Source organism: Candoia aspera, chromosome 7 (genome assembly GCF_035149785.1).
Source record: "Candoia aspera isolate rCanAsp1 chromosome 7, rCanAsp1.hap2, whole genome shotgun sequence".
In the NCBI taxonomy this organism is placed as follows: Eukaryota; Metazoa; Chordata; class Lepidosauria; order Squamata; family Boidae; genus Candoia; species Candoia aspera.
The window spans coordinates 385,638-402,541 of NC_086159.1; the positions used below are offsets into that span (position 1 = coordinate 385,638).

The 16,904-nt window shown below is 49.8% G+C and overlaps 1 protein-coding gene across 1 annotated transcript; it reads right to left on the minus strand.

The window, feature by feature from the left end:
- Nucleotides 1-1,377: 1,377 nt before the first annotated feature.
- Nucleotides 1,378-16,775, minus strand: GCC1 (GRIP and coiled-coil domain containing 1). Its single transcript, XM_063308717.1, has 4 exons — nt 16,707-16,775; nt 7,532-7,624; nt 3,167-4,138; nt 1,378-3,071 (listed from the first exon to the last, which is right to left on the minus strand). Exons 1-4 carry the CDS (start codon nt 16,773-16,775, stop codon nt 1,758-1,760), a joined length of 2,448 nt encoding a protein of 815 aa, XP_063164787.1. The 3' UTR covers nt 1,378-1,757.
- Between the last annotated feature and the right edge of the window lie 129 nt (nt 16,776-16,904).

The window sequence follows — 16,904 nt, forward strand, 5'->3', positions numbered from 1 at the left end:
CATATTCTGGTTGTAGCCTAGAGACCAAGATGATAGAAATGTAAGGAGCCCAACAAAACTGCAGCTGCTGCAGACACTCCACCCCACACCCTCCCCAGAGAGGCATAGGAATGGAGGCAGAAGGAAATATGGATGGCTAAGCCTTTTGCACAGGCGCCCAAACATTAAAGGAAGTAAAACAAAGCAGTGATTGTAGAGGCATTCAAAGCAGGCTGGGAAACTGAATGGTCACTGTCCAGTGAGTCAGATAGTTCTCCATTTGCAGTCATCTGCTGCCACAGAAGTGGACAAGGCCTGGCAGGCAAGGACCAAGAGGCTGGTCTTGTGGCACCTTCAGGATTGACCAGCACAGCTATATTCCCAGTGCCTTGGTACAGCAGCAAACTGGCTGGCCTTTCAAAGGGAGGGAGCAGATCACAGCAACTTCTCACAGGGGCAGAATGGTAAATGTTTAGCCAGGAGGTGAGCAACTAGTGAGGCACCCCAGTGAAGGTGCTTCCTAGAGCCAGTGGTGACAGAGAAAGTCTGGCCCACAACATGAGCTATTCTGTTTTTGGTCAATATTCCCAGGAACCAGAGAGTACGTGTTCTTCTGACCTTACGGAGGCTCTAACATGCACCCAACTATCTTTTTTCAGATAACTGTTTCATGTCTGAACAGCCAAGCACATAACACGCTTAACCCTAACCCCATCTGGACAAAATATAACTGTGTTTACATTAACCCTGCCCCAAGAAGTCGCATGTTTTAGCATAATGGCTTAATCTCACAAGAGACTAAGGTAACGGCTGAGTTCCCATGACATGCCATACCAAAAACTGCTGTGGGGGGACCAGTAATACTCCATCCTTACATACACGATGCTGAAGTGCATATTAGGCATAGCAGGCAAACTGAAACGGCCTGATGACCCTGGAGGGAAGAAGGCGGGTAACAAAAACCAGGTTGCTGTCTTTTCTGGGCTGTGAAGGGAGTCAAGGAGGATCCCTGCCCTGTCCCTATCCCTTTGCCGCCCAGAGTCACGCATGAGATGGGAAGCCATATACGTTGATTGAAACAAATGAAGAAACGGAGAGAGGTGGACCAGGGCCCTCTGCCTTCCTTCCAATCCTTGGCAGGGAGAGAGCATGCAGGAAGCACCCAGATCAGGAGCAGAAAATCTTGGCGCCTCTGCAACTTGGCCCTTCTGGACTAGAGTGGCTGGAGGGGCCCACCCGGCCCCCAGGAACTGCTGCATCCGCAGAAGAGCTTCAGAGACAGCTGAGGTCTCTGTGCCTCATGGTCGCCCCCCTTGTGCTGCGCAGCAGCCTTTAAAGGAGCACCCGGATGCCCCATCTTGAGTACCGCCCTCAACCCCAAGCACTCACAGGATAGGCTTCAATTGCTGATGCTTTATTTGCTAGCCTCAAGCTCAGCTGCTGGCTTGGGAGTCCAAAGGATTTCCCCAGCCCATATTTGGCAAAAAAAAAAAAAAAAACAACCAGCACAAATACTGGAATAGGAACAAACACTGACCAGACTCCCAAACTGAACCCTTTAAAAGGAATGAAGATCCCAAACTGAATCTCTGCAGCAGAGAACCCAGCCCCAGGGAGGCACTTCACACAGCATGAAGTCTGAAATGGGGGCTGTGGCTGGTCCTGGGGTCTCCCTGCCAAACGGCAAGGAACGGCTACCACTTCATTCAGCGCCAGGGCAGGCAGCCAGCCTCGTTTTGAACCCAGCTCCTCCCACACCCAGGAAAGCAGGGTGGACTTCATCTCTTCCCCGAAAGCCACCAGCTGCTGCCTCCGCCCACACGGCTCAGGACGGCCTGTCTCTCTTCTGGGCTAAAATGCAAAATAGTCAATATGGCTGTTAGGGTTTGCTGGCGTCCCAGCAAGTCTGTCAGAGTCAGGAACCTGTAGAAAATGTTCTTGAGATACTCCAAGTTGGCTCCCTCCCTGCTCTGGTCCCGGAAGGTCTTCTGAACGTGGCCCTGGAGAAGAGACATCTCCTCTTTGTGCTTCTCTCCTTCTTCCAGCAGTTTCTCTTGGAACCGGTGGACCTCCATCTCCAACCTGTGCTTCTGCTTCTTCAAGGCCGTGATCTCCGCCTCCTTCCGAGCCAGCTGCTCGGTGTACAGCAGGAAGGGGGGCTCGATGGGGGCAGGGAGCAGCAGTGTCTGGGTGAGGTGCTCCAAAGAATTGTCTCCCACACCATTGCTGCTGTGGGCACTGCCATTACCGCTGCCGCTGGGACCCAGCTCTGCAGCAGCCTTGGCTCCCTGCAGCCCATAGGGCATGGCCAGGGCCCTCAGCTGCTGCAGCTCCTGGTCCTTCTCTGCCACAACGGCCAGGGCCCGGTCGCGCTGCTTGCGCATCTCTTCCTCCAGCCTGAGGGCCTTCTCCTGGCTGTCCAGGAGGCATCGCTCCAGCTCCTGGCGGTGGAGCTGCTGAAGGAGGGCCACCTCTCGCCTCCTGACCTCCAGCTGCTCGCGGTGCTGCCTGGCCTCCTCTTCGCAGGAGAGCCGGAGAGAAACATACTTCTCCTTCAGCTCTGCCAACTGCTCCTGGCTGTCCGCCAGCTCCTTGGACAGGTTGCCGTCCTTGGCCGACTTGTTTTTGAGGACCACCTGCGCCCGCACCTTGTACCGCTCGAACTCCTCCTTCAGCTGCTTGAGTTCCTGCTGATAATACGCTACGGTTGCCTTCTCGCCGTCGCCAGACTCCACTCCCTTAGGGGGCTCCGCTGGGCACAGAGCCTCGACATCCCTGGTGGAAGATGGGCCATGCTCGGCGGCTGCTCGTGCAAGCTGTGTCAGCGTCTCCATCTTGTCTCTCAGCACATTAATGTCACGGCTCTCCTCGAGGACAAGGTCCATGGCAGCATTGCCAGTGGCAGCGACAGCCAGGGTCTTGTTCTCGAGGTCCAGCTGGACGATGCGGTCCTTCAGCTTCTGGATGATGGCGAGATCCTTCTGTTTGGCCTTCTCGTAGGTGCCCAGCAGCTCTGACATCTCCGAAATCTGGGCCTCCAAGGCGGCCACACGCCGCTCCCCCATCCGGATGTGCTCGTCAGCTTCGGCGGCCTGAGGGGGGAAGCAGGACACCACGGTCACTCTCCCTCGCGGGGGGGGGGCAGAGAGGGGCCTCCTTGAGGCGGGCCGAGCCCCCCCGCGCCCACCTTGCCGGCCTCCTGCAGCAGCTGCGCCTGGAAGTGGCTGCGGAGGTGGTCCAGCTCGGCCTGCAGCTCCTGCGGCCGCGGCTCCGCCCGGCGCGCCTCCTCCAGGCCCAGCTCCGCCTCCCGCCGCCGCGCCCGCTCGTCCTGCAGCAGCCGCTGGAGCTCGCGCAGCATGTCGGCGTGGTCGGCCTGCTCCTGCGCGCGGTCGTGCTGCTGCGCCGCCAGGCGGGCCCGCGCCTCCCGCGCCTCGTCCTCCAGCCGCGCCCGCTCGGCCCGCGCGCCGCGCCGCTCCGCCTGGCAGCAGGCCTCCAGCCGCGCCTTCTCCCGCGCCAGCGTGGCCAGCGCCGCGCCCAGCCGCGCCTCGGGGCCGCCCGCCGCCGCCGCCGCCGCCGCCGCCACCGCCGCCTCCCCCTCCGCCGCCGCCGCCGCCGCCAGCGCGCCCAGGCCGGCCTCCAGCGCCGCGCGCTCCGCCAGCAGCCCCTTGTGCGCGTGCACGAGGTCCCGCAGGCGCGCCCGGTACTCGCGCAGCTGCTCCTCCTGCGCCGCCACCGTCTCCAGCAGCTCCTGTCGGCTCGGGTCGCGCCCCGCGCCCGCGCCCGGCGCCTCCATCGCCGGTGCCGCGTCGCCCGCCGGCCCGGAAGAGTGCCGCCGCGCCCTCGCACGCCTGCGCGGCACCGCCCCCTGCACGCGCGGGGCGCCGGGAGGGAAGGAAAGCCATTGGCCAGGGCGAGTGGGCGGGCGCAGCATCTGTCCCGCCCTCTCGAGGGGCCGCGGGTGGCCGGCGCCGGGATGCGGGGCTCCCGGGCCGCCGCTTCGCCGGGGGAACGGCGGCAGCGCCGTCCCGGGCAAGGGGAGCGCAGCGGGACGCGCCCCTCGGTCCTGCACGGCAACGGCGCCCCTGGGGTGCGGGGTTAGAAGCAGGAGGGTCACGGCTCGGGCAGGCCGCCGACGAGCCAGAGGGAGGGGTCTCGCGGCCTGCCGTTGCGCAGGGAGACCCAAAGGCGGGATGCGGGACCGGGACAAAGCGTATCCAGAAGCGGCACGCGCAGAAGCGGTCCGGTGTCACCCGCTCGACGGGAGCAAGAAGGGCGGTGCAGCCGCCAAGTCACAATAACAGCAACCACAACGCGGTCCGAGGCTGGGACCACGCAAGTCTCGGCCAAGGGCAGCCATCTCTTCTGGGCTGGTCAGCCCCATGCCCCGGAATGCCGTGTCCAGTGGCAGTCCCTGCCTTTTGGGAAAGGACATCGAAGCACTGGAATATTTATTTATTTGTCATATTTTTATTACTGCCTGACTCCCCCACTCTGGGGACCCTAGGCAGTTCACAATAAAACAGTATAAAATTCAATAAAATCAGAATAATATCAATAAATATACATATGAAATATAATAAAATCCAAGTGAAGTCAGATTGGATTCCACCGAAAGGGGACAGGACAGGTTCTGGCAGGACTAGGGAACCAACCAGCCCCAAGAGTGGCTCTTTCTCTCCCCGCTCCAGGCATGGTGACAAAACCAGGTCTTCAGCCATTTCCTGAAGTCCAGGAGGCCAACCTCACTTCCGGGGGAAGGGTGTTCCAAAGGGTGGGAGCTGCTGCAGAGAAGGCCTGCTTCCTGGACCCTGCCAGATGGAATTCTCTTGCAGACGGGGTCTGCAGCATGCCCTCTCTGCATGAGTGGGTGGGATGGGTTGATGTAACAGGGATGAGACGGTCCCTCAAGTAGCCTGGAGCCATGCCATGCAGGGCTTTAGAGGTGATAATTGGACCCAGAAGCAAACGCACCCAATGCAGCTCGCGGAGCAAGGGAGTAATGTGTGCTGATCTTGAGGCACCAAAAACAGCGCGTGGCTGCATTTTGGACCAGCTGTAGCTTCCGGATACTCTTCAAGGGTAGCCCCATGTAGAGCGCATTACAGTCGTCTATATGGGAGATGACCAGGGCGTGAGTGACCGAGGTGCCTCTTGCTCCAGGAAGGGGCGTAACTGGTGCACAACACGAAGTTGCACAAAAGCCCTCCTGGCCACAACTGCAACCTGCCCTTTGAGCAGGAGTTGTGAGTCCAAGAGGACCCCCAAGTTACGCACCGGGTCTGTCTGCGGCAGTGCAACCCCATCCAGAACTAAATATGACAATTTCCCGGATACCGAGGAGCCATTAATCCACAGCCACTCTGTCTTACCAGGGTTCAGTTGTAGCCTGTTGTTCCCCATCCAGACCCCCACAGCCTCCAGGCACCTGGGAAGGGTGGCCACATCACTTACTTCACCTGTGATGGAGATGTATAATTGGGTATCATCCGCATATTGGTGGTACCTCATCCCATGGTGACGGATGATCTCACCCAGTGGTTTCATGTAGATGTTAAATAAGAGAGGAGAGAGAACTGAACCCTGCGGCACCCCACAATAGAGGGGTTGAGGGTCGGATCTCTCACTCCCTATCACTACCAACTGGCCCTGGAGGAAGGAGGTGACCCAGCGCAAAACCACGCTGCCCACCCCCAACTCCCTGAGCCGCCCCAAAAGGATACCATGGTTGATGGTATCAAAAGCCACTGAGAGGTCAAGGAGAGCAAGGATGGATGTGCTGCCTCCATCCTGCTCCCACCAGAGATCATCCGTAAGTGCGACCAATGCTGTTTCTGTCCCATATCCAGGCCTGAAACCTGACTGAAAGGGGTCTAGATAATCCACTTCCTCCAGGATCCCCTGGAGCTGCAGTGCCACCACCTTCTCAACCACCTTCCCCATAAAAGGGAGGTGGGAGACTGGACGAAAATTATCCAGCACGGTAGGGTCCAGTGTTGGTTTCTTGAGTAGGGGCGCACCAGCACCTCCTTAAAGGCCATCGGAAACACCCCTTCCTGCAAGGATGTATTTACCATCAACTGGACCCAACCACACGTCACCTCCCGAGCTGTCTTCACCAGCCAGGAGGGGCATGGATCTAATTGACAGGTGGTGGCATTTACGGTCCAGAGGATCTTGTCCACTTCCTCAGGTCCAACAGGATCAAACTGTTCCCAGATAACTGGGTAAGTACTTTCCTTAGGCATCTCCCCAGACCCTATTTCACACTTGGAGTCCAACTGAGAGCGAATCCGAGCAATTTTTTCCTGCAGATGCTCCGGAAACACCTCAGCACAGCCCTGTAGATGATTTTCCAGGACCCCTTTCCCTAACAGGGGTCAAGTGATCCTAAACAGGGCCTCTGGCTGGCATTCTGTGGATGCAATAAGAGCAGAGAAATACTGACGTTTAATTGCGGCTCTAGCTTGTGTTCAGTCGGGTTCAGTCTTTGTCTTCCTCCAGCAGCACTCTAGACATCTCTTAAGCCTCTTCAAAACCCTCAACTCCTCTGTAAACCAAAGGGGGTGTTGGGTTTGTTGGCAGATTGCTGGGAAAGCCTTTAGCCCAGGAGAGATCAGAAAAGACACACCAGGCATTTCTATAAAAATAATTTTTATTTACAGAAAGCAAAACATATTTAAAAAAAGGCTTCTGCATTCTTGCAGGCAGCTCAGAGCAGCTACATGCCTACACAGAAGGGAAACAGAAACTAAAACAAGTCCAAGCAAGTTCTTCTTTCCCCAGGTGCAAAAATCAACATCTGAAAAGGGGACAGTTGAATTCAACCTCTGCACCCGGCCAAAATGATTAGTTACCATAGTAACTTTAATCTGTAGTAGAAAACATTAACACTCCCCTTTTTATACTACAGAATAAGATGCCAACTAATTTTCTTTGACAACTCTGTATGTCTTTCCATTCACATTATTTTAACATTATCTCCCCTTTGGTTTAACAGAAAGGTACCATCCTTCTTCCTGTGTATTTCTAAACCTAGGTAATTTGTCACAATTCCAAGGTTTTTTAATATGAAATGGCTTTTCATGCAGGCTTCAAAATCAAGCCTTTGTTTTTCTGTTGGTGTGAAGAGCAGCAAATCATGGTCAGAGGTCTCCCTGCGATGACTCGGGGGAGGGGGACAAATTTCAAGGCTCCCTCAGGTGGTTCCTAAGGAATGGAGCAGCTGCCTTCTCCCAACTCAATTTGATAAATAAATTTTAAAAAAACCTCTGTCCAAATTCTTCTGGTGGCTGCTGGAGCAGCAAAAATGGGGCACTCCCTGTGTAGGGTCTGTGGGTCTGATGCCCAGAGGATCTGGGGCCAGGCAGAGAACAAGCATTGCTGTAAATAGCTGCTATGGATAAATTGCTCAAACAGTTTTGTGGGCACGTTGAGTGTTTTCAGACGGGGAAATCCAGCCACTGCTGCCAGGAGGAGCTCAGCTACCCCCTCTGCCCCAAGAGTGAGCCACAGGGGCTCGGGGCTAGGGGCTGGGGGCTCCTTCACACCATACCTGTTTCTTTCCCAGCGAGCTCCCCAGGACACTGACACCATCCCCATAGCACTCGCTGGTGAGATACCCCCCTGTCCAGTTGACCAGCCCAATCTGCATGCCAGAAGAGCAGAACAGGAATGGCAGACACCCCCTGGGTCTCCCTTGGTCCAGGCTCTGGCGAGTGGGCCCATGCCAGCCCTTCTGATGGCACTGGGGGGCCCTCCAAGTGGAGCTTTCCAGCATTCCAGGACTAGAAGCCCCTGGCAACTCTGGCCTTTGTGATCCCTGCTACATCATAATGCAGGAGCTGTAGGACTGCCCGGCTTTTCGCTGCCCTTCTGGACTCCCAAACCTCCTTTGCATTCCAGAGGAGCCCCTCCCTGTCCTCTCAAGCAGAAAATCCTTCCATACTTCCATGCCCACTACCCAAGAGACCCAGTTTGCAAACTCTTGGATGGTGGTGGCGGCAATGTGGCATAGCAGCACCCTTCAATAATTTTAATTTGACCCTTAGGTTGAATTAGCTGCTGTGATCGGGTGGCTTTCAGGGGCCTCCAGAAGTTCTCAGGCACTCTTACATCCTGGTGACCTGGGATGTAACTGCAGCCAAGGATTCTTGTGCTGATGCCTGCAGAGAAGACCTTAACTTCCCGAACAGAGACTGACCACTTGATTAGTTTATGATTCAGTGTTTTCTGAAAATTTAGAAAATGGGCTAACTCAGCAACTGGACTTCATTGTGTGGATGCAAGCAATGTGTCCAAGAAGTTTCTGATGAGACATTTATTTATTTATTTATTAGATTTATATTGCCGTCCCTCTCCCCCAATGTGTTCCTCTTGTCCCATCACTGAAATTCATACTTTTCAGATATTCTACATGGTGGCCCTTCAGATACTCAAAGTTGGCGATCGTGTCTCCACACGTTCTTCCCTTCTCCACGCTAAGCACACCCGGCAAACCATTCCTTGTAAGCATTTCCCACGTCCTGCTGCCTAGGACAGCCCCTCCATACCAACTGCCTGGGACATGGTTCTATTGCTGGAATTCAGACTTCCTCAGTGACTCTGCATGGTGGCCCTTGGCATACTGGAAGAGGGCTATGATGTCTCCCCACACCCTTCTCTTCTCCAGGCCGAACTTGCCTCTTCCTCCTAAGGTTTTCCCTCTGGGCTGTTGATCATCTTGGTTGCCCTCCTCTCAATATATTGAGTTTCAGGTTTCGGGTGTGGCACCAGCCAAGATGCCAGCGCAGGGGAGGAGGGGTGGCAGTTGTCATCCGGGAGTCTCTGGTGGCCTTCAGGGGCCCTGCTCCACAAGTAGCTGGTTGTGAGACCCTATTTTTCAAGTTGGGTGCCCGAGAGCAGTTGTGAGTGTTGCAGCTGTACCAGCCTCCCTGCCACATGGCAACCTCCCTGCCTGAGCTGCTGGAGGCCGTCTCAGGGTTGGCGGTGGAGTTCCCCAGGCTTATGGTTCTGGGGGACTTCAACCTACTGTCCCTAGGCCGTGCCTCGGAATTTGTGGCTACCATGGCAGCCGTGGGCCTGGTTCAGATTATTCGGGACCTGACTCGGGACAGCGGCCTCACCCCGGACTTGGTTTTCTTGTCAGAGCAGTGGCAATGTGATCTGAGGGGAGAGTTACATCTTCCCCCTTGTCATGGTCAGATCACACCCTGGTGACCATGAGCTTCTCATATGCCATCCCTGTTGGCAGATGCTGGGAAAGCCTTTAGCCCAGGAGAGGTCAAAAAAGTCACACACCAAGCATTTCTATAAAAATAATTTATTTACAGAAAGCAAAAACAAAAGCAAAACATTTAAAGGACTTAGCTCCCTTTGGAGCAAGCCTTGCTTGCTACATATCGGCAGAGAGAAAAAGAGGAAGTGAGAAAACAAGTCTGGGCAGATCCTCTCCTCCCCCCAGGCTATTTTGCATGAAGCACGTGAGAGGAGACAATCAAATACAACCCCTTCACCTGGCCAAATGATTAGGTATAATAGTAGCTTAATCTGTTAGTAGGAAAACCTCAACACTCCCCTTTTTACACTACAGATTAAGATGCATAACCAATCTTCTCTGACAACTTTATACCTAATCTTTCCATTCACATTACTTTACCATTATCTCCCCTTTGGTTTAACAGAAAGTTACCATTCTTCTTCCTGTGTTTTTTTTTTTCAAACCTAGGTTGTTATAATTCCAAGGCTTTTTAATGTGAAATGGCTTTTCATGCAGGCTTCAAAATCAAGCCTTTGTTTTTCTGTTGATGTGAACAGCAGCAAATCATCAACATAAATGCACAGATACATACAGCCTTGTTTGTCCTTCATATATACACAGGGATCTGCTTTTCCTTTTTCAAAACCAAAATTCTGCAGTTTTTCATCTAATTTTTGGTTCCAGGATCTAGCAGCTTGTTTTAACCCATAGATTGACTTCTGCAGTTCACAGACTAGATTCTCCCCTTTTTCATAGCCAGGGGGTTGCTGCATGTATAATCTGTGGTCTAAATCACCATAGAGAAATGCAGTCTGAATGTCATAGTGGTTAACTGACATTCCCTTGAGTGCAGCAACTTTTAACAGTAATCTAATTGATTCACCTTTAGTAACTGGTGCAAAAGTCTTGTCAAAGTCTAAATCTTTCCTTTGAGTGAACCCTTTTGCAACCAACCTTGCTTTATATTTTTGGATTTTGCCATCAGCATCCCTTTTCAGTTTGAAAACCCATCTACAACCCAGACAGCGTTCATTGGGAGGTAGATTTACCAGTTTCCATGTTTTATTTTCTTTCAAGGATGCTAATTCCTGTTGCATGGCAGAATGCCAATTTTGTGCAATCTCAGGTGGTAAAGCATTCACTTGTTCTAAAGACTCAGGTTCTGTGAATATGTGAAAAGCCTTTACTGTTTCAGCCTGAAAACGTGATGGAGGAACGCCTTTATTACTCCTCTGAGATCTGCGAGGTAATACAGGGCTTAAATTTTGACTCCTATCACTTTCCTGAGAAGCATCTGTCTCATCAGACAGATCTTCAGTTTGCTTTTCTGGTTTAATGTCCTCATCAGGCAAAAGATCACCATCAGCAAGTCCTTGCTGTTCTCTTGTGGTGGTCAGTTCAACTGGAGAGCTAGAATTTAATCTCCCCCAGTTTTGTTCAGCAAAAGAAGCGCTTTTGCTAATTATTAATTTCTCTCCCATTATGAACCTGTAGCTCCTCTGGCTTTGTTCATAGCCAACAAAGATGGCTTTCTTTGTTGTCGGGCCTCCTTTCCTTCTCTGCTGTTTTGGAATGTGAACCCATGCAGTGCTACCAAACACTCTAAGATGGTTTACCTTTGGTTTCACACCATAAAACAAATGGAATGGAGTGTCCTGAATCATAGAGTTATACAACCTGTTCTGAACATAAGTGGCAGTCGATATTGCCTCTCCCCAGAACTTAAAACATAATCGTGAATCTTTTAACATGCATTCCATCGCATTTTGCAAGGTTCTGCCCTTTCTTTCAGCAACACCATTTTGCTGAGGGGTGTACGGGTTAGAAAGAATTTGTTCTATCCCTTTTTCCACTAGGAACCTTCTGAATTTGTGAGAAAGGTATTCTCCTCCTCTATCACATTGGAGTGCAGATACAGGCCTAGGGAATTTTCCATTTGCCCATGTCACAAAACTTTTAAATTTCTCAAATGCCTCATCTTTATGTTTTAAGATGTAGATAAATGTGTATCTTGAGAAATCATCAATGATGGTCATTGCATACCTTGCTTGTCCAAGACTTGGAGCAAAAGGACCAATAATGTCAGAGTGTACAATTTCCAAAGGTCTAGTTGTAACTCTGTCACTGTGCTTACTCACAGGAGCTTTTAGTGTTTTGCATTCTTTGCAAACTACACAGTCTAAGTATTTATCACAGGGTTTTATCTTTAGGTCAGCACACAGCTGTGGCATTTGTGCTATATACTTGAAATTAGCATGACCAAATCTCCTGTGCATCAGGTGTACACATTGGTCATGATATGGAGTGTTGCCAACTGCAGCCTTGCAGCTTGGCTTCCTTGCATTTTGCACAATGTACAAGGAGTCTTTTAACATACCAGTAGCACACAATTTCCCATTTTTTTGTATCTCACAACCATTTTTCTTAAATGTTATGATATACCCTGTTGCAGCCAATTTTGTGCCACAGATAAAAGGTTTGATTGTAAATTTGGCACATACAACACACCTTTTACAGTTTCTCCCAAGCAGGATAAATACAAGTCACCTTGTCCCATAATTTTGGTCACAGACCCATCAGCCAAAGATACACTTTGTCTTTCAGTTTTAGACAGTGACACAAAAGAGCTTTTACAATTACATAAATGACAACTGGCCCCAGAATCTAACACCCATACATCAGAATTACCCTTCTCAGCAACCTGTGCAATTTGGGTTGTCTGAAGAGCCTTCTTCTGTGTTGCCCTTGTGTTCTTCTGCTCTGTCTTTCTAGTCTTGGGTCTCATGGCACAGTCTCTTTGCAAATGTCCAGCTGAACCACAAGTGAAGCATCGCTGGCTGGCTAGCGCTGTGGCCTCAGCTTCCTTTCCCTTCTTTTCCCTCGTTTTCTGGTGTTGCAGCTTTCCAGAAGAGATGGGGGGGGGGATCTTTCCTCTCTCTTCTCCCATTCAGCGAGTAAGCGCTGTGTAACATACGATGGGGTGAGGTCTGCTTCAGGCATAGCCTCCAGGGTACAAATCAGCGTGTCGCACGTTTCATTCAGTGAGGACAGGAGGATATAGGATTTTGTGAGAGGTGTAAATTCCATTCCTCTCTCCTGCAACTCAACAAGCAGCTGCTGAATATAATGCAGGTGCTCAGGAAGGCTATCTCCTTCTGCAAGGTAGGTTTTGTACAGCTTTTTTGTCAGGGTATCTTTACTCCCTGCTGTTGCCTTTACATATAAGTCTCTCAAAGCATCCCAAAGTTGCTTTGCAGACTGCATGCCTCGCACTTGGACTAGCTGATTGTCCTCAACTCCCAGGATAATGGTGGCTCTAGCCCGCTCATCCTGTCTCAGCCATTCAGCACTGGGATTTTGGGTGGTTTGCTCACCAATTGGCAGCCAAAGATTCTCTCTGCGAAGATACATCTCCATCTTCAGGGCCCAATTCAAATAGTTGGTCTCTGATAGGCGCTCCAGAAGCATCGCTGAGGGCTGGGAAGTAGCCATGGCTTCTTCCTTCTTTTGCAAGTCACCTCAGCTGGGTTCTTTGTCCTGTAGACCGGCAGTTGCTGGAAAATCTCCAGGTGGCTCCAAAGAAAATCTTCACAGGTCTTTGCTACCTGCCTTTAAATTGTGCATGAGGTGTGGAGCTGATCTCTCTATTCTCTCTGGGTTTTACTGGGCTTACTGGGCTGTTTACTGGGCACATAACCTGTTGGCAGATCGCTGGGAAAGCCTTTGGCCCAGGAGAGATCAGAAAAGTCACACACCAGGCATTTCTATAAAAATAATTTATTTACAGAAAGCAAAAACACTTCTGCATTCTTGCAGGCCCTCAGAGCAGCTATATGCCTACACAGAAAAGAAACAGGAACTAAAAACAATTTAAAGGCGTTGCCTCTGGAGCGCCTATCAGAGACCAACTATTTGAATTGGGCCCTGAAGATGGAGATGTATCTTCGCAGAGAGAATCTTTGGCTGCCAATTGGAGAGCAAACCACCCAAAATCCCAGTGCTGAATGGCTGAGACAGGATGAGCGGGCTAGAGCCACCATTATCTTGGGAGTTGAGGACAATCAGCTAGTCCAAGTGCGAGGCATGCAGTCTGCAAAGCAACTTTGGGACGCTTTGAGAGACTTATATGTAAAGGCAACAGCAGGGAGTAAAGTTACTCTGACGAAAAAGCTGTACAGAGCCTACCTTGCAGAAGGAGATAGCCTTCCTGAGCACCTGCATTATATTCAGCAGCTGCTTGTTGAGTTGCAGGAGAGAGGAATGGAATTTACACCTCTCACAAAATCCTATATCCTCCTGTCCTCACTGAATGAAACGTGCGACACGCTGATTTGTACCCTGGAGGCTATGCCTGAAGCAGACCTCACCCCATCGTATGTTACACAGCGCTTACTCGCTGAATGGGAGAAGAGAGAGGAAAGATCCCCCCCCCCATCTCTTCTGGAAAGCTGCAACACCAGAAAACGAGGGAAAAGAAGGGAAAGGAAGCTGAGGCCACAGCGTTAGCCAGCCAGCGATGCTTCACTTGTGGTTCAGCTGGACATTTGCAAAGAGACTGTGCCATGAGACCCAAGACTAGAAAGACAGAGCAGAAGAACACAAGGGCAACACAGAAGAAGGCTCTTCAGACAACCCAAATTGCACAGGTTGCTGAGAAGGGTAATTCTGATGTATGGGTGTTAGATTCTGGGGCCAGTTGTCATTTATGTAATTGTAAAAGCTCTTTTGTGTCACTGTCTAAAACTGAAAGACAAAGTGTATCTTTGGCTGATGGGTCTGTGACCAAAATTATGGGACAAGGTGACTTGTATTTATCCTGCTTGGGAGAAACTGTAAAAGGTGTGTTGTATGTGCCAAATTTACAATCAAACCTTTTATCTGTGGCACAAAATTGGCTGCAACAGGGTATATCATAACATTTAAGAAAAATGGTTGTGAGATACAAAAAAATGGGAAATTGTGTGCTACTGGTATGTTAAAAGACTCCTTGTACATTGTGCAAAATGCAAGGAAGCCAAGCTGCAAGGCTGCAGTTGGCAACACTCCATATCATGACCAATGTGTACACCTGATGCACAGGAGATTTGGTCATGCTAATTTCAAGTATATAGCACAAATGCCACAGCTGTGTGCTGACCTAAAGATAAAACCCTGTGATAAATACTTAGACTGTGTAGTTTGCAAAGAATGCAAAACACTAAAAGCTCCTGTGAGTAAGCACAGTGACAGAGTTACAACTAGACCTTTGGAAATTGTACACTCTGACATTATTGGTCCTTTTGCTCCAAGTCTTGGACAAGCAAGGTATGCAATGACCATCATTGATGATTTCTCAAGATACACATTTATCTACATCTTAAAACATAAAGATGAGGCATTTGAGAAATTTAAAAGTTTTGTGACATGGGCAAATGGAAAATTCCCTAGGCCTGTATCTGCACTCCAATGTGATAGAGGAGGAGAATACCTTTCTCACAAATTCAGAAGGTTCCTAGTGGAAAAAGGGATAGAACAAATTCTTTCTAACCCGTACACCCCTCAGCAAAATGGTGTTGCTGAAAGAAAGGGCAGAACCTTGCAAAATGCGATGGAATGCATGTTAAAAGATTCACGATTATGTTTTAAGTTCTGGGGAGAGGCAATATCGACTGCCACTTATGTTCAGAACAGGTTGTATAACTCTATGATTCAGGACACTCCATTCCATTTGTTTTATGGTGTGAAACCAAAGGTAAACCATCTTAGAGTGTTTGGTAGCACTGCATGGGTTCACATTCCAAAACAGCAGAGAAGGAAAGGAGGCCCGACAACAAAGAAAGCCATCTTTGTTGGCTATGAACAAAGCCAGAGGAGCTACAGGTTCATAATGGGAGAGAAATTAATAATTAGCAAAAGCGCTTCTTTTGCTGAACAAAACTGGGGGAGATTAAATTCTAGCTCTCCAGTTGAACTGACCACCACAAGAGAACAGCAAGGACTTGCTGATGGTGATCTTTTGCCTGATGAGGACATTAAACCAGAAAAGCAAACTGAAGATCTGTCTGATGAGACAGATGCTTCTCAGGAAAGTGATAGGAGTCAAAATTTAAGCCCTGTATTACCTCGCAGATCTCAGAGGAGTAATAAAGGCGTTCCTCCATCACGTTTTCAGGCTGAAACAGTAAAGGCTTTTCACATATTCACAGAACCTGAGTCTTTAGAACAAGTGAATGCTTTACCACCTGAGATTGCACAAAATTGGCATTCTGCCATGCAACAGGAATTAGCATCCTTGAAAGAAAATAAAACATGGAAACTGGTAAATCTACCTCCCAATGAACGCTGTCTGGGTTGTAGATGGGTTTTCAAACTGAAAAGGGATGCTGATGGCAAAATCCAAAAATATAAAGCAAGGTTGGTTGCAAAAGGGTTCACTCAAAGGAAAGATTTAGACTTTGACAAGACTTTTGCACCAGTTACTAAAGGTGAATCAATTAGATTACTGTTAAAAGTTGCTGCACTCAAGGGAATGTCAGTTAACCACTATGACATTCAGACTGCATTTCTCTATGGTGATTTAGACCACAGATTATACATGCAGCAACCCCCTGGCTATGAAAAAGGGGAGAATCTAGTCTGTGAACTGCAGAAGTCAATCTATGGGTTAAAACAAGCTGCTAGATCCTGGAACCAAAAATTAGATGAAAAACTGCAGAATTTTGGTTTTGAAAAAGGAAAAGCAGATCCCTGTGTATATATGAAGGACAAACAAGGCTGTATGTATCTGTGCATTTATGTTGATGATTTGCTGCTGTTCACATCAACAGAAAAACAAAGGCTTGATTTTGAAGCCTGCATGAAAAGCCATTTCACATTAAAAAGCCTTGGAATTATAACAACCTAGGTTTGAAAAAAAAAAACACAGGAAGAAGAATGGTAACTTTCTGTTAAACCAAAGGGGAGATAATGGTAAAGTAATGTGAATGGAAAGATTAGGTATAAAGTTGTCAGAGAAGATTGGTTATGCATCTTAATCTGTAGTGTAAAAAGGGGAGTGTTGAGGTTTTCCTACTAACAGATTAAGCTACTATTATACCTAATCATTTGGCCAGGTGAAGGGGTTGTATTTGATTGTCTCCTCTCACGTGCTTCATGCAAAATAGCCTGGGGGGAGGAGAGGATCTGCCCAGACTTGTTTTCTCACTTCCTCTTTTTCTCTCTGCCGATATGTAGCAAGCAAGGCTTGCTCCAAAGGGAGCTAAGTCCTTTAAATGTTTTGCTTTTGTTTTTGCTTTCTGTAAATAAATTATTTTTATAGAAATGCTTGGTGTGTGACTTTTTTGACCTCTCCTGGGCTAAAGGCTTTCCCAGCATCTGCCAACAGGGATGGCATATGAGAAGCTCATGGTCACCAGGGTGTGATCTGACCATGACAAGGGGGAAGATGTAACTCTCCCCTCAGATCACATTGCCACTGCTCTGACAAGAAAACCAAGTCCGGGGTGAGGCCGCTGTCCCGAGTCAGGTCCCGAATAATCTGAACCAGGCCCACGGCTGCCATGGTAGCCACAAATTCCGAGGCACGGCCTAGGGACAGTAGGTTGAAGTCCCCCAGAACCATAAGCCTGGGGAACTCCACCGCCAACCCTGAGACGGCCTCCAGCAGCTCAGGCAGGGAGGTTGCCATGTG

What these genes read in the sequence shown, in the direction of transcription:
- GCC1 (XM_063308717.1), bottom strand. Translation starts at nt 16,775, where the DNA reads ATGGCAGCCGTGGGCCTGGTTCAGATTATTCGGGACCTGACTCGGGAC. An exon ending in GCGGCCTCACCCCGGACTTG is followed by an intron (nt 7,625 to 16,706) that starts GTTTTCTTGTCA and finishes TCTGGCATGCAG; the next exon opens with ATTGGGCTGGTCAACTGGAC. An exon ending in GCTCGCTGGGAAAGAAACAG is followed by an intron (nt 4,139 to 7,531) that starts GTATGGTGTGAA and finishes GCGCAACGGCAG; the next exon opens with GCCGCGAGACCCCTCCCTCT.